At 48.0% G+C, this 18,217-nt stretch overlaps 1 protein-coding gene across 4 annotated transcripts in view; it reads left to right on the forward strand.

Moving 5' to 3' along the window:
• The window catches only part of TMEFF2 (transmembrane protein with EGF like and two follistatin like domains 2), a 1,019,708-nt gene extending 1,001,979 nt beyond the window's left edge, over positions 1 to 17,729 (forward strand). The window contains exons 10-11 of one of the 4 annotated variants that reach the window (XM_068244852.1): positions 15,685 to 15,808; positions 17,409 to 17,496. In XM_068244852.1, coding sequence (XP_068100953.1) covers positions 15,685 to 15,781 — 97 coding nt within the window. In that variant the 3' untranslated portion in view covers positions 15,782 to 15,808; positions 17,409 to 17,496. Of the gene's footprint in view, positions 1 to 15,684; positions 15,809 to 17,408 lie in introns of those variants that run through there. The other 3 variants (XM_068244856.1, XM_068244854.1, XM_068244855.1) reach the window with 3 other exon arrangements.
• Positions 17,730 to 18,217: the final 488 nt, after the last annotated feature.

An 18,217-nucleotide genomic window follows, 5' to 3' on the forward strand; every position in this document is an offset into this window, starting at 1 on the left:
GCAAATTGGAGGAGAAAGACGCAGAGCCTGTGATGCATCTGATGGTGGATGAGCAGGCCACCACCAGCTCTACAACAGACACCTCCACCCCCACCACCACTCCTGTTCGCAGGAGCAGCAGCAGCTGCCCAGCAGTGCATGGGGACTAGTCGATCATCATGTCGACCCCAGCGGGCAGCCTAAGCTCAGTCAGCGCGCTCTGTAGTCCAGAGTCAGACACCGCGAGCGCAATCAGGACTGTCACCACCACTGACTGTGAGATTCTGGCCACACTGGGGTTTGAGGAGGAGTCAAAGATGGTGGAGGGGGAGTAAGATGCTGGTGATCATTTTGATGATGACGAGATGGACTGTGACTACCAACCACAGGAGGGGGATGTTGGCTCTGAATCTGAAGAGGAGGAGGCATGCGTGGGTCTGGCATGGAGGATCGGCATCGCTGAAATTGGCAGGAGCAGCAGTGGGTGTGGAAAGCGGGACCCACAGCCTGCTGCATTATCTTCTGCCGCTACCACCATCTGCACCACTCAACCCCAGGCCCCAACCACCTCAGGCCCAACCACTGCAGGGAGAAAAAAAGCAGAAGCAGCCCAATCAGGGCTTAAGGGAAAATTCCAATCACCAATCTGGCAGTTTTTTGTTCTGCCCTCAGTGAACAGCAAGTTTGTCACTTGTAACGTGTGCCAGGTGAAGCTGAGCAGAGGTTGCAACCCCACCAACTACGGCACCTCCAGCTTCATCAACCACATGGCCAACAAACATCTTCACGAGCATGAGGAGTTCAAGAGGCTGAAGGAAGCTGCCGCTGGCAGTGTTCCAACCAAAAGCACCACCAGAACCCCCTTTGCCAGTGCCACTCCTGCCGACACTGAGGCCTGTTCAGGCAGCCAGTCCTCCTCAGTGGTCTCCTCTGCTCCCTCCTCCTCTTCCCGTGCAATCAAAAAAGCCAACAGACCCTTTTGAGGGAGTTCTTTGTGGTCAGGGCTCAGCCTCCCAGCAGCCGTCGCATCCGCCAGCTGAACGGCCTGCTTGCATGGGCCATGTCTTCCTCCCATACTCCTTTGTGCAGGAGGGGAGCGATGTGCGTGCGCTCCTGCAGAGCGCAGTGCCAGATTGGCTAATACCCAGCCAGCACTACTTCTCATGCACAACCATCCCAGCACTGCACCGCTTTGCGATGGCTAACGTGGAGCGTGGGCTGGATCATGCGGTGGGTGAGCGGGTCCATGTGACCATGGACTCTTGGAGCAGCAGGTTCAGAACATGCCGCTATCTGTCATTCACGGCGCACTGGGTCAGTTTGGTGGAAGGGGGAGAGGAGGGGACAGCAGCATCGACCACAACAGCAATCCGGTGGGTGGTGCCACCCCTCAGCAGGGTCAGGGAAAGCGCAGCAGGATCCTGTGGTCCGGTTCCACCCTCCGGCAAACCCGCCGCTGCCAAATGCCCCCACCTCAGCAGCAGTGTGAAGGCCCCTCACTGCCAAGCGCTGCTGGAGATGGTCAGCCTGGGGAAGCACAGACTGACGGCAGACCACGTCCTGGAAATACTCCAAGAGCAGGAGAGGAGTTGGCTGACGCCCAGAGGCCTCAGAATCGGAGAGGTGGTGTCCGACAATGGGGCCAACCTTATTGCTGCCATCCCCCAGGGAGACCTCACCCACATCCCCTGTCAGGACCACGTCCTGAACCTGGTGGTGCAGAAATTTCTGAGCACCTACCAGTGGATGGACCCACTTTTGAAAGTGGCTCAGAAAACGGTGGGTTATTTCCACCGCTCGGGCGGTGCCTCATCGGCCCTGGAAGGCGTGTAGAAGGAGCTGAACGTGCCACAACACTGTCTCATCATAGACGTTCCAACACGGTGGAATTCCCCCCTGGCCATGTTGGAACATATGGTTGAACAGAGGCAGGCTATCAACCGATACCTGGCCAGAGCCACCGCGGATGCCACCTTGTTCTGGACCAGCACCACCCACCTCCCAGACATCATCCTGAATGCAGAGTGGGAAATAATGCAGCTGGTGTGCTTGGTCCTGGCACCCTTCCTGGAGGCCACCAACATGGTCAGCCGGGACCGTGCGTCGCTGTGTGAGTGGGTGACCATGGTGTGCATGCTGGACAAGGCCCTCGATGCTCTGCTGCAAGTGGGAGAGGCAGCCTTGATCCAGCAGGAGCAGCAGCAGCAACCTTCACAGTCCACCTCTGTGCGTCAGGAGGAGGAGGTTGAGGACTTGGAGTTGGAGGAGTTGGAGGTCCCTGACCTTAAAGATGAGGGGGCACGGCCGAGTGCAGCTGCAGTGGTGTGGGGGTGGAGAGAGTAGGGGGAGGCTCAGGAATCAGAGGAGAAGGACAGCACTGGGGGTGATGATTCAGAGTATGTGTCAGCAGAGATGGCAGCCCTCTTCCCCATGGCAGCGCACATGCTGCAGTGCCTGCACAGTGACCCAAGGGTCAAGCAGATGCGTGCTCGGGAGGACATGTGGATCACCCTGATGCTGGATCAAGGGCTGAAGGGGAAGCTGCATCAGTTCCTGCCTGCAGGAGGAGACCCTGTGCGCCGAATGAAGGATTTGCAGCGGTGCCTGGTTCAGTGCTTGGAGGAAGCCTTCCCCCAGACCTCCCACCACCCTGCTGTCACAGTCCAGCCAGCACAGCAGCAAGTGCCTGCGTCCATCAGCAACAGGCGCCCATCAAACCTGCTGTCTCTCACAAAGGCGCTATACGCCACGCCGGTACAGCTTCTGATTTAGGAGGTGCCTGCAGCAGCATGTGGCTATCAAAGCCAGAACCAGCGCCTGACCTGGATGGTGGCAGACTACATGGGGTCCTACAGCAGGCTTGAAAGCGACACCCCTGTGGACCCCTTGGATTACTGGGTCAAGCACCTGGATAGTTGGAGTGAGCTGGCGCAGTATGCCCTGAAAGTCCTTGCTTGCCCCCCTTCCAACGTGCTGTCCAAAAGGTACTTCAGTGCGGCCGGTGGCATGGTCACTGAGAAGCGCTCTCGTCTGTCCACCCAGTCTGTGGACAGACTGACGTTCCTCAAAATAAACCAGGCTTGGGTGGTTGGTGAATTCCTGTCCTAGTTGTTGGCAAGAGGGGGAAATGAAATGGCTGGAAATCACTATGCCTGCCATACCACCCTTTACCACCACACCTCCAGGCTCCGTCTTGAGTCATAAGCCTGGTTATTATTATTATTATTTAGTATTTATATAGCGCTGACATATTACGCAGCGCTGTACATTGTATATATATATATATATATATATATATATATATATATATATATATATATATATATATATATATATATATATATTCTTGTCACTAACTGTCCCTCAAAGGAGCTCACAATCTAATCCCTACTATTGCCATATGTCTATATTATGTAGTGTAAGTACTGTAGTCTAGGGCCAAATTTTAGGGGGAGTCAATTAACTTATCTGAATGTTTTTGGAATGTGGGAGGAAACCGGAGTGCCCGGAGGAAACCCACACAGACACAGCGAGAACATACAAACTCTTTGCAGATAGTGCCCTGGCTGGGATTCGAACCAGGGACCCAGCGCTGCAAGGCGAGAGAGATAACCACTACGCCACCGTGCTGCCCTGGTTCAAAATTGTTTGACTGAGCGTGGTACCAACACACTAAGTGCCATGGTGAACTATCTAAACACAATTGCTGTGTACTTTTTTTGGAGGTGTCTGTGCTGTCCAAGTTGTGGGGAGGTCCCAACTGTGGCAGTACGACTGCTTCCTGGAACCTCTCCTAATATTTTACAGAGCCGTGGTACCAACACACTAAGTGCCATGGTGGTGAACTATCTAAACACAATTGCTGTGTAATTTTTTTGGAGGTGTCTGAGCTGAAAACTGTCATGTCCCAGATGTGCGGTTGGACTTTGGACACAATGTGGGCTGCACGACCGCTGTCTGGAACCTTTAAAAAAAACATGATGCTACATGCATCATTTACCTCAAAAAAATGTTTTGGAAGCTATTTATAGGCCACCTCCGTTTTTTCTATCTGGATATCCGAATCCGCCCGGATAGCCCGGATAATGCGTTCGGATACCCGCATGTACGCGGATATCAGAACATTTGGATCCGGATATCCGATCCGGATATCTGGGTATCCGGATCCGGAACAATTCGGATTTTGAAAAGGGGTATCCGAGCACCCCTGTTTGTAGATATTTTGTTTTGTATGATCCCAGCCATTTGTTCAGGACACTAACGAGGGGCTACCCGAGAGGGTTAATCCCTCTACACTTACCTATTTAATATGGATCCTGGTCATAACCAAGGGTATACCAGGGGCCATGAATCGATCAGTGTTAGAGATAGTCTTCCGATTATTGATGCACTAGGGGACAAACATATCCAAATATGTGGAACCCACTGAGAGGGACTCCTCCCAGTATAGTTTAAATTTATTTTGTTTTTCTATTCTATATGAATGGTCCCATTGAAGGGGCACAATGTGAATGGACTCCCAAACACTTTGAGAGTTTCTATGATCTTTGATAATGTATTATGATTTATGAACTATTAGGACCTTCTATATCTGTGTGTTCTATTGATTGTTATGCATACATTGTAATTTGTTTTTTATGTAACTATCCATAGGAAGATGTTCAATGGAGCCAACCACACCACTACCTTACTCTGCTACACCGTATCCCCAGGTGTGTACCAAAAATCACGGATCGACCGCAGGAGGGGTCACACTCCTGCAGTCTGGGGAACCATTCCACAATGTTGGTTTCATTTATATACATTTTTTACCTCCCATCCGTTTAAGGGGAGTGCAGAAACCCAAACCCTCTCCCCTTTGAAACATCATTATGTGCATGCATATGCAAACTTTTTACACTTATGATTTATCAGTCTATAATTGTGGGAGTCCCCAACACCTGTTTTATCCGCGTGGCCTCCAGACATTATTCGCCAGCGCAGCCCCTATTTGTATTTTGATATTATTATTTTTTAGTATTTATGCTGTCAGTTCTAAAGGGGCCACGATTCCCCAGCCTTTTATGTCCTCCAGCGGGACTTCGCTAATATGGCCACCGCTAAAGATCCCAGAGAGGAGGCCCCGCCTCCTGTTACCCAGTAGAGATGGCCCGAACCTCCGAACCGCAATAGACTTCAATGGGGAGGCGAACTTGGAAAACTAGAAAAATTTATGCTGGCCACAAAAGTGATGGAAAAGATGTTTCAAGGGGTCTAACACCTGGAGGGGGGGGGGCATAGCGGAGTGGGATAGACCAGGGGTGCTCGGATACCTCTTTTCAAAATCCGGATTGACCCGGATACGGATACCCAGATATCCGGATCCAGATCGGATATCCGGATTTGACCATTTTGGTATCCGACCTAGATCGTATATCCGACCCCAGTATCCGGGATATCCGGGAAAATTCGGATAGCTGGATAGAAAACCCGGAAGTGGCCTTTAAATTGCTTTAAAAACGTTTTTTTAGGGTAAATGAGGCATGTAGCATCATTATTTTTTAAAGGGGAACACAAATTGATGATGTGGGGACTTAAAATCTGGCTGTCAATTAACATCAGGCCTAGGTTCCAGACAGCGGTCGTGCAGCCCACATTGTGTCCAAAGTCCAACCGCACAACTGGGACATGACAGTTTTCAGCCAAAACACCTCCCAAAAATTACACAGCAATTGTGTTTTAGGTTAAATATAGGTGGTATCAGCACAGCAGCAGTGGCCTGTGGCACCCTGGCGGTGTGAGCAGCACAGACAGCAGGAGCAGGGCAATGCAGCAGCAGCAGGTTTAGCGTGTGCCAGGAGCATGCCGGATGTGTCACATGGCACTTGTCACGTGTCACGTGGCACTTGGCACATGCCACGTGACACGTGCCAAGTGCCACTCGGGAAGTGTTACGTGACACTCGGCAAGTGACACGTGCCAAGTGCCACGTGACACTTGGCAAGTTCCACGTGACACTTGGCAAGTTCCACGTGACACTTGGCAAGTTCCACGTGTCATGTGCCAAGTGCCACGTGACACTTGGCAAGTGACACGTGCCAAGTGCTACGTGACACGTGCCAAGTGCCGAGTGACAGTCAGACAGCAGAGGAGAAGAAACTAGTGCACACTAACTGTCACACTGGCACTGCTCACAGCACAGCAGTTCTGTACAAAGCTAACACAGTAGTACTACTACTCTAACAACTACTAGCACTGACTGCAGTACTACAGTACTAACTACACAATAACACAGTAATCCTCCTATCCCCTAATCCCTAACCTAACCTATACCTAAGGCTAATAGCTGGCCAGCAGGCAGCAGCTGGCCTGGTCTGTGCACAGCACACACACAAACACATAGCAGCTGCCTGCAGCACACACTCTGACTGTCACACAAATGACATCAAGCTAATTAATGATTTAACAATAGTGTAGTGATAGTGAAGGGTTTTATCACTGAACAGCTTTAGGTTTAAAACTGTGTACAGCCCTTGCTAGGCCACCAGCACTGGAGCATGTCTCTCAGTAAGCATTCAGCAAGATATGTCTCATCAAGGTAGCCCTCCTTAATATACAGGGGGGCTAGCCAGTGTTCCTTTCTGTGATTGGGTGCCAGTGTTTGGGCTAGGAGCCCTCTGATTGGCTCAATGAGGTCAGGTGGGGCTGGCCATGGTTCCCCTCTGTGGTTGGTGTGATCTCCTTAGTTACATTTCGGATCTGGATATCTGCAATATCCACAGATATCCGCGTTATGCTTCAGAATATCCGCAGATAGCTATCCGGATTTCTAGTGGTTGGTGTGATCTCCTTAGTTACATTTCGGATCTGGATATCTGCAATATCCACAGATATCCGCGTTATGCTTCAGAATATCCGCAGATAGCTATCCGGATTTCTAGAGAAATCCGGGATCCGGAATCCGATTCGGATAGCTGAAAAATGGTTGGATATCCGGATTACCCGGATATCCGGAAAATCCTGATGAGCAGCACTGGGATACACGCCAAAAGTTCCGGGGAAAAATCTGGATTTGACGCAAAGCAGCGTTTTAAGGGCAGAAATCCCATTGAATGCTAAATTGCAGGCCTAAAGTGCTTTAAAACATCTTGCATGTGTATACATCAATCAGGGAGTGTAATTAGAGTACTGCTTTACACTGACACACCAAACTCACTGTGTAACACACCGCAAACAGCTGTTTGCATAGTGACGGCCGTGCTGGACTGGTGCGCACCATGGCAAGATTGCTCTTCCTCACTCAGTGATGTCAGGTAATGTCTGACTGCCTTATCAACTTTCGATGGTTCTTTCTCTACCATTGTTAAAGCTTACCTCTATTTTTTTAAACACTTGTTCTGCTTGCTGTTCAGTACCTGCAATGAGAATCTTTTATGGAGGGCAAGTCTGCCATTGCGAGTGACCATGGGTAATAGCCGGGGAATCCTGGTTCGATTCCGGTCCAGAGTGGGAGCCTAAGAAACGGCTACCACCACCACACATCCAAAGAAGGCAGCAGGCACGCTGTGGGCAAAGGAGTAGGAATGGCTACCACACACATCCAAGGAAGGCAGCAGGCATGACATGCACGTCCCGAGGTAGTGACCAAAAATAACAATACAGGAGGACTTTTGAGGCCCTGCTGTATATGTCACTGATAGACTTTACTACCTTTAATGAGGATCTGTTATGGAGGGCAAGTCTGCCATTGCGAGTGACCAGTGACCACGGGTAATGGCCGGGGAATCCTGGTTTGATTCCGGTCCGGAGTGGGAGCCTAAGAAACGGCTACCACCACCACACATCCAAGGTAGGCAGCAGGCACGCTGTGGGCAAAGGAGCAGGAACGGCTACCACACACATCCAAGGAAGGCAGCAGGCATGGCATGCACATCCCGAGGTAGTGACCAAAAATAACAATACAGGCGGACTTTTGAGGCCCTGCTGTATATGACACTGATAGACTTCACTACCTTAAATGAGAATCTGTTATGGAGGGTAAGTCTGCCATCCATTCAAGTGAAAGGTATGCACTGACTGCCAGGTATAATAAAATGTGCAGTCAAAGATGCAGTAAAAGGTATGCAGTGACTGCAATCAGCTGTTTGTGTAGTGACGACCGTGCTGGACTGGTGCGCACCATGACGAGAGTGCAGGTGATGGCGGCTTTCCAGTCCATATGGTCGCCGGGCTGAGGTAGCTGAATGACAGAACAGTGACTGTCCAGCTGATCAAATTTGGTCTATCCACAATGAAGCAACGACTTTATTATCTTTGGTGTGCCACCCCCAAGACACGCGTATAGCCGTCGGTCATTGCTTCATTGTGATATGCGAGCCCCTTCACCGTGGCAAGGTAATGATCACGAAGGGGAATGGGCACATGTACATGCCTTTTGTTTTGTTGTTGCAGCCGCAGTGCAGCCAGAAAGAAAAATTAGACATGCACCAGAAAAACTATTATAGCAGCCGCTGCTAGCAGCGGCCTTACAAATTCAGGAATCTGTCTGGAGTCCTGGACCCTGTTGGTGGTGACAGAGAAGGCAGTCAAGCAGCCTGCGGGCAGAGGTGCTGTGTGGGGAGCAACTTAGTCTTGGGGCAGGCAGCCAGTCACACGGCGTGCAGGCAGAGATGCTGTGTGTGGGGACTGACTTAGTCTTCGGGCGAGCAGTAGCCCTCCGAGATCCATGCTTCATTCATTTTGATAAAGGTGAAGTACTGAACACTTTTGTGACTTAGGCGACTTCTCTTCTCACTCAGTGACAATGCCCCCAGCTGCACTGAAGGTCCTTTTTGACAGTACGCTTGAGGCAGTGCAAGACAGAAGTTGGATGGCAAATTGTGACAGCTCTGGCCACAGGTCAAGCCGGCGCACCCAGTAGTCCAAGGGTTCATTGCTGCTCACAGTGTCTACATCCACACTTAAGGCCAAGTAGTTGGCTACCTGCCAGTCCAGGCGTTGGTGGAGGGTGGATCCGGAAGCGCTAAGGCGAGGCATTGGACTAAAGAATGTCCGCATGTCTGACATCACCATGAGATCGCTGGAGCGTCCTGTTATTGCCTGCGGGGACATGGGAGAAGGATTACTGGCAGTGGTACCTTTATTGCGTTGTGCTGTGACATCACCCTTAAATGCATTGTAATGCATGGTTGCCAGCTTGTTCTGCATGTGCTGCATCCTTTCTGCCTTCTGGTGAGTTGGTAACCTGTCTGCCACTTTGTGCCTATACCAAGGGTCTAGTAGCGTGGCCACTCAGTACAGCTCATTCCCCTTGATTTTTTTTATACGGGGATCCCTCAACAGGCTAGACAACTTGAAAGACGCCATCTGCACAAAGTTTGATCCAGACGAACTCTCCATCTCCTCTTGCTCTTCCTCAGTGACGTCAGGTAAGTCCTCCCCAAGCTATGAACAATACCACGGGAACATCGAGCAGCACAAGCCCCCTGCGACACCTGCTGCGGTTGTTCTTCTGCCGACGCCTCCTCCTCCTCCAAAGAAACACCTTCCTCATCATCTGAGTCTGACTCCTCTTCCCCACACGACTCTTCCTCCTACTCCCCTCTCTGTGCTGCCGCAGGTGTTGAGGAAACTTCTGATGAAAATTGCTCCCACAACTGTTCCTGCCGTAACTGTTCCTCTTCACGCTCCTCCACAGCTTGATCCAATACTCTACGCACGGCACGCTCCAGGAAGTAAGCGTACGGGAACAAGTCGCTGATGGTGCCTTCACTGCGACTCACCAGGTTGGTCACCTCCTCAAACGGCCGCATGAGCCTGCATGCATTTCGCATCAGTGTCCAGTTCGGGGGCCAGAACATCCCCATCTCCCCAGATTGTGTCCTTCTACTGAAATTGTAGAGGTACTGGGTGACGGCTTTCTCCTGTTCTAGCAGGCGAGAGAACATGACCAGGGTCGAATTCCAGTGAGCTATCACATATCAAGCGTCTCACCGGCAAGTTGTTTCTCGCTGATTGTCCGCAACGCGTGCCATGGCCGTGTAAGACCGTCTGAAATGCCCACACAACTTCTTGGCCACAAATCTTTGAATGACCAGATTTAGCACATGCAGGGTACATGTATCAGCTTTCCCAAATTCAAAGTGAAAAGGAGATTGCTGCCATTGTCAAACACCATGTTGCCGACCTCCAGGTGGGTCGGGGTCAGCCACTGATCCACCTGTTTAAGACCAGCCAGGAGAGCTGCTCCAGTGTGACTCTCCGCTTTGAGGCAAGACATGTCTAAGATGGCGTGACACCGTCGTACCTGGCATGCAGCATAGGCCCTGGGGATATGGGGTTGTGTAGCTGGACAGGAGATCGCAGCACCAGTAGAGTTGAACTGACACTCAGCCAAGGAGGAGGGCGACAGCGAAGAGGATGTAGCAGGAGGAGAGGAGATGGCAGGAGGCCTGCCTGCAAGCCGTGGAGGTGTCACAAGTTGGTCCGCTGCACAGCCACGTACTCCCTGCTTGCCATCAGTCACCAGGTTGACCCAATGGGCTGTGTAAGTTATGTACCTGGCCTGACCGTGCTTGGCAGACCAGGCATCCGTGGTCAGGTGGACCCTTGACCCAACACTGTGTGCCAGAGATGACACCACTTGCCTCTCCACTTCACGTTACAGTTCGGGTATCACCATTTTAGAGAAATAATTGCGGCCTGGCATCTTCCACTGCGGTGTCCCAATCGCCACAAATTTACGGAAGGCCTCAGAGTCCATCAGCTGGTATGGTAACAGCTGGCGAGCTAACAGTTCCGCTACGCCAACTGTCAGACACCGGACAAGGGGGTGACTGGCAGAAATTGGCCTCTTCTGCTCAAAGATTTCCTTAACCTTCTTGGCCGCGGAGGATTTCTCAGGCCCTGCTGTGCCGACTTTCATAATTTTTTTTAGAGCACTTTGCTTGCTGCGTGTTCGGGTCGATTGCCGCCGCTCGCCGCTGATGCACCGCTACCCGCCGCGATACAGGGCCCCCCCCCGCATACCCCTTGCGCAGCCTGGCCAATTGCCGCCAGGCTGCGCTATGGGGTGGATCGGGACTCCCTGTGACGTCACGACATCGATGACGTCGATGCCGTCACTCCGTTCATCGCCATGGCGACGTGGGAAGCCATGAAGGAAATCCCGTTTAGAACGGGATTTATGGATGGGCTTGATTGCCGGTGGCGATCGGAGGGCTGGAAGGGAGGCCGCAGGGAGGGGGGAATCATGTAGCTAGCGCTACGCTAGCTACATGATAAAAAAAAAATTAGGCTTAAAAAACCTCCCGCAGCCGCGCAGCCACAGAACAATTGACCGCCAGGAGGGTTAATGGACACCTGGCTGCTGTGGACAGAGTAGCAGGAACCGCTCAAGGGCAGAGGCGGAGTGGAGGAGGGTGGCTGTGAAGGTGCAAGGGAGAAAGTGGCTGAAGATGCTGCACCTGAAGGAGGAAGAGGAGAAGGAGGATGTCTTTTCTTTTGTGTGGTGCTGCTTTTGCTCAGGTGCTCTTCCCATTGCAGTTTGTGCCTTTTCTCCATGTGCTTTTGTAAGGCACTTGTCCCTACGCGAGTGTTGGCCTTTCCACGGCTCAATTTTTGGAGGCAGAAACAACAGATGGCATTGCTCCGATCTGAGGCAGACACATTAAAACATTTCCAATCTGCTGAGCCCCCCTGGGGTGATGGCACAATGGTGGCATCAGCAGCTGACGTTGAAGGGCATGTTGGCTGGCTGTACATAGGTGGCGATACATCTCGCCGGACACTGCCACCAGCTGTTTCTGATGACGAGCTCCCCCTGATTCGTTCAGGAACTCGTGTCCTCCTACTCCTCTCTGACTCCCCCTCTGATCTGTCCCCTTGGTCATCTTGTCTCTTAGGAACCCATGTGGGATCCGTATCATCATAATCATCATAATCATCCTGCCTAGCTTCGCTTGTCTCAGACACTTCCAAAACTGCACCAAAAGCAGGTACTTCATCATCTTCACACGTTACGTCCATAGTGTCACCGCTTAACTCAGACATATGAGGTTATGTAACTTGCTTAGCGCCTTCATCTGGTTGTAACAATTATGGCTGTGAATCAGTTAATTCCCCACCAATTAACTCCTGCAAAGTGTCAAATGCAACGGATGTGGTGCTTGTAGTAGCGCTGGTGGCTGCGGAAGATGAGGTGTTCTGTGTTAAATAGTCAACCACGTCCTGACAATCTTGGGAGTTGATGGGACGTGCGTTCTTCTGAGCACTGTACTTCGGTCGAGGGCCGCACGAAATCACATCAACACGACCTCGCACAGACCTGCCGGGTGGCCTTCCTCTGCCTGTTTTGCCCGTTATGTCCATATCAGGGGGGAAGAAGTGAAAGGTATGCATTGACTTGACTAATACAATGTGCAGTCACACAGGTGCAGTTAACAGGTATGCACGGTGTGGTATATCACACTGCGTGCACTCACTTAGCTAGGTGGGTGCACTGAACACAACAGGTAGGCATATGCAGTGATGAGGTGGGTGCACTGAACACAATAGGTAGGTATATGCAGTCAGGGGCGTAACTGAGACCCACCGGGCCCCCCTGCAGAAGTCGCGTCAGAGGATAGAGAGAGAAGCGTCCACGCTGGAGCGCACGGAAGGTATGTTTGTCTGCCACTGCCCGCCACTGCATAAGTATAGTTATTGAAGCTGGAGGGGAGCGCAGAGGGGAGAGCCAAGGTGAGGGAGGGGGGGAACCATCGCCCCTTCTCTGCTGAGTATGGCCATAGCTTTCCCCTCATGCTGCGATCCCTACAGCCCCCCAAAACGGCCCTGAGCGGGCCCCAGAGGGTGCATGAGCTGCAGCCCCCATTGTTACGCCCATGTATGCAGTGATGGGTTTTACAATGTGCACCTGTCACACACAGACTGGTAGCGGACAGGCACAGTGACACTGCGTGCGCTCACGTAGGTAGATGGGTGCACTGTGAACAACAGGTAGGTAGGTATATGCAGTACTGGGTATTACAATGTGCACCTGTCACACACACACAGACAGCTAGCAGACAGGCACAGTGACACTGCGTGCGCTTACGTAGGTAGGTGGGTGCACTGTGAACAACAGGTAGGTAGGTATATGCAGTACTGGGTATTACAATGTGGTGCACACACACAGACACACACAGACAGGTAGCAGACAGGCACAGTGACACTGCGTGTGCTCACGTAGGTAGGTGGGTGCACTGTGAACAACAGGTAGGTAGGTATATGCAGTAATGGGTATTACAATGTCACACACACAGGTAGTCACTGAATGTGCTGGGCCTGGCAGTGGCACACACACAGTATGAATTATCAAGGCTGTTTATGCAATACAAGTGTCAGTGGGACACAAAGAAAAAAAAATAGATCACAAGAACAAGATTAGCTCTCAAAAGAGCTGTTGTGGGGTGCTATTTTAGCAATAAGAATCAGTGCCTGCTGACTGTGATGTAGAGGATCAATGTTGACCCTAATGGTGCATTATGGGGGCGAACCGAACTTCCGGAAAAGTTTGCGGTTCTCCGCGATCGCGAACCACCGGAAGTTCGTCAGGAACCGTTCGTCGGCGAACTGTTCCGGCCATCTCTATTACCCAGGAGACGGGACCAGCCCAGATGCACACACGGGCGCTCACGGCCGCCGCCAAGGCTCTCAGAGAGGCGGCCCTGCCTCCTGTTACCCAGGAGTTGTGACTGCCCATACACACACCCGCTATGCTCACGGAGCATCACATGGGAGGTGTGGTGACGTCACCCGCTGCGCCAAACTTTCCAGCTTGGCCAAACTTTCTCATTTAAACCGGGAAAGGCAGTGGCGGCGTCACAGGCGCCCGATCTCGGGGAACTATTGATTTAGGTAGGTGAACCCTTACAATTTACTTCTTGGGAATGATCCCTTTCTGTCCCATTACTCCTGCCACGTATCCTAAGGGCCCTTTTTCACTAGAGCGATTGTGATTGCTGAATCGCAAAATCGCAAATTACTAGTGATTTTTAAATCGCTAGAGTTGTTACTTTATCATAGAAATCACGAGAAGTATTTTCCACTACAGTGATTCGATTTGGAAATCGCTAATCGCAAATCACAATCGCTTGCTGGAGCGATTTTTACAATGATAATGCAATGCAAATGAAAATCACAAATCGCATAACATAATTAATGAAAAATCGCAATCGCTGGCGTTTGTGATTTGTGATTGCAATTGCTAGTGGAAAAGGGCCCTTACTCCTCACATTCCCTCCTCAGCCTCTCTTTGCCTTACCATTGCCCACCAACCCTGCCACCTTACCATTTCAGGTGGGACGCCTAAATATTCCATGCTCATTATTATGGGGGGATACACTATCTACTTACCATTTACAGAGGTTAATGCTTAAATTCGGGATCCCTGTATGCTAATTTTTAATGGTTCAATTAAGGGACTTTCGTAATTTTAGTCAGCTGAGTAGTGCCTCAATGTTTGTTTGATTTTATGATTTTTATATACTAAGAGTGTTATTTATTATTTGATTGATGTTTTTTATATATTATGTTTACCATTCAATTAGGGAACTCTTGTATCCTTACTGATAAACTAGATTCTTATTCCCTATATATATATTTATACACTTTTATCCAACTCCAACATTTTTAACATGTATTTAGTGTTTTAATATTTAATACATTCATGTTTATGAACAGGTCACATGTTTGATATACGTTGTCTTACCATATCAATGTATCTGGTCTTATATGTCTAGTGTACATAGTGTAGGTTTACAGACTGTTTATGAATTGATGTAGGATAATCAGAGATGTTTCCGTGGTTGAGTGCCCTGTCTATTTTTTCTCTTAAAGGCATATTACTCGACCTGATGAAGCGGTTTACACCGCGAATCGCATTGTCATTTTAAGTGCCCCATTAAAGTGTTTACATTATGATCTTGTGAGTGACTACTCATTAAGGTAGGATCATTCCTTTTATATATATATATATATATATATATATATATATATATATACATATATATATACATATACATATATATATATATATATATATATATATATATATATATACTCATGTATATACGTTTTCCATTATTCTACCCTGCGACCTTGTGTATACATACACACATGTTTCGTTGGTAGACATTACCATCATTTCTTCTTGTTGTCATACAAATTATGCTTTGAGTACCCACCAGGGCGCCTCCAACCCCCCATTTCATGTTGTTCCTCTCCTGGGATCAGGGGATACCACCTTGGCAGGTGGAACTTTTCTAAGGAGCTGCGGCCACTAAAGCAAGGCCGAGTGGGGACGGTACTTCCCCACATGCTACACAGATAGGTTGACTCATGTGCAACCCAGCTTTGTGAGTATCTATGATTACTCTTAACTTTGATTTATTACGCCTGAGATAATACACCAGTCTGGGCTCACGGTGTCTTCACGCTTCCTTTCTCTACCCTTCCAGCATACAATATATAGTTTAGGGCATCTTATTGCAGGAATGACATCAAACTTTTGCACAAGAGAGTAACTAAGATAATAAAAGGGATGGAAGGTCTTACTTGCTGAGCAAGGTTAGACAAAATGGATTTATTTAGCTTGGAAAAGAGATGACTTAGAAACATTCTAATTAACCTGTATAAGTACTCCCAGGGGAAATATTGAAGATTGGCTGATGGGCTTTTTATCCCTAGGTCTGTACAAAGGACAAGGGCACATGAACTGGAGAAAAGGAGATTTTACCACCTGTTTAGAAAGGGGTTCTTCACAGTAAGAGAAACTAAGATGTGAAACATCTTACCACAGGAAGTTGCTATGGTAAAGTTTATACTTGTATTTAAAAGAGGCTTGAATAATTTGTTTACTGTGAAGGGAATCCACAAGTATAATTGCTAGGAAAAAGTTAGTGTTACCTTTATTCACTCAGATACAAATAAAATTTCATATGCAGATAATATAGATGATCTGCCTATAGGATCAGTGTTGTCAGAGGGTGCGGAATTGTGCTGTCAGTCTGAGTGATTTGTGGACTTAAAATGTTTTTACCTTAATGTTCAATTACTGAAAGCACCAACATCGATGTATCTGTTGATGCACCATATGTGTTCCTGCCCTGATCCCTATAGCAGAACTATAGGTCTCGTCACAGAAAATTGTATTGGCTTCACCCACATGCTGATGGGCTGCTATAGCAACAGATCAGAACCGTTTAGATTTTTCCCGTACGCCTGGTATTGGCTTCACCCACATACTGATGGGCTGCTATAGCAACAGATCAGAACCGTTTAGATTTTTCCCGTACGCCTGGTATTGGCTTCACCCACATACTGATGGGCTGCTATAGCAACAGATCAGAACCGTTTAGATTTTTCCCATACCATTCTAGCCTAGAGAGCTTGATCGGCTGACCAAGTCTGTTACAAACAGACAACCCTTTCCCACACCCATCAACACTTCTGTTTGGACAAATTAATGAATAATGTACAGCTTCCTAGATTGGCTAAACAGTGTAATACTCCCCCAAATTGCTGAACCCAGTACAGATCCCTGGTTGGCTGAACCATGTGTGAGTCTGGATTCTGTCAGCCAAAGGAATAATGACACAGAGGTTCATTTAACCTTTGAGAACCCATAAGGGACATCATATGGTTAGTGTATGTTGTAGCGGCACACTCTCATGAACAGTTTGATTCTGCATTATCTGATAGCATTTTGTCTGGTATAGATGATATATATACTCCGAGCATAGATGTTTACATCAGTTTTGTTCTGGTGGGAATATGATGTCACTATGATGTCAGTAGGCCAGTTTTGGTCATCTTTTGTTTGTTTGTTATATAAGCACTGTTTTCACATTACATTGTTGAAAATTCTGGCTCATCAGACCATAATAAAGGGGAACTTGTGGCCCAAAAACAACTGTTGGCAATAATACCGTTTGACTACTGATTGAGCAAATGACTCATAAAGACGTTTAGTGTGCAGACTGAATACTTTGAATTATTTGCACTAATGAATAGGGTCCTGCATCCTACAGCCCCAGCACCCAGCACAGAAGCGTGTGCAGACATAGCCTTACCTTGTGGTGTACTATAAAAGGTATCCAACTATAATTAACTATAATAGCTATATAGGATGGAGATACCTTAATCCACTCAGGGAGATAATTTTTTTTTCATCCTCCGTTTATAAGAATATCATCCTTAATTAATGGTTTTCCCTGGCCTCTACAGAGCAAAGGGACATATAGTCATACAAATACAGTTAACAATTAACATTAAAGTATTCAATTCTACACACTGCCTTGAACAAAGCTAAATCATTGTTTGTTTGGGGTTGTTTTGGGGGAGGGGGTTGGGGGAGTTGCAACTCATGGATGTTTGCAATCCAGAAATTCATGACATGTTTTATCTTGCAGAAAGTGTCCCAGAAGCAATCGTATCCACAGGCAAAAGCAAAACACTGGCCACTACAGTTCAGATAACACAACGAGAGCATCAACGCGGTTAATTTAAAACACGCATGTCTCCACAATGGCAAAAGTACCCGAAAAGACCATGGACTAGATCAGTATTAGCTAAGAAAAGGACAAAAGACCTACACATGTTGCCTTGCATTTGTGGTAATCTACACCAATGAAAATATGTACTACAGATATATTTGAATATGTATGGACATATTTGAAATAGTATACACTGTCTTGTTGTTTTTTCTGTAATGTAAATAAACTATTTATATCACATTATATAGCTTTTTCTCTTCTTTTTAATGTATTTGTTATAATAAATACTCAGAAAAGAGAATTATTTACTGGTATTTGAATACGTTTGAAGTTTGTTAGATTTTCAGTATGTCAAATTTATGCCCTTATGACTTAGGAAAATTGTTGTAAGTTAAAAGCTAATTCTTATTGATGGCAATTAAAAACTGTGTTATTTCTGCTGGTAACCACTGTTTTTATTTCTCCACTTAATTTCATTACTGCAAAGTATGCTTTAATACTATATTTACTGAAAGAGACGGCATATGATAGATAAAGTGTCTTACTATTATTGTACATATGGAGTTGTTGTGAGTTTGTTTTTATTAAAAAAAATAAATAAAAAAGAACAGATGGCACAGTATGAAGAGAGTGACAGGCGTTTGGTAGTTGTTATATGAGTCTATTTATGAAAGGGTAAATGTTATATTCTGCAAACATTCACTGTTAATTAGTTGTACATTCAT

Source organism: Hyperolius riggenbachi, chromosome 7, assembly GCF_040937935.1.
Source record: "Hyperolius riggenbachi isolate aHypRig1 chromosome 7, aHypRig1.pri, whole genome shotgun sequence".
In the NCBI taxonomy this organism is placed as follows: Eukaryota; Metazoa; Chordata; class Amphibia; order Anura; family Hyperoliidae; genus Hyperolius; species Hyperolius riggenbachi.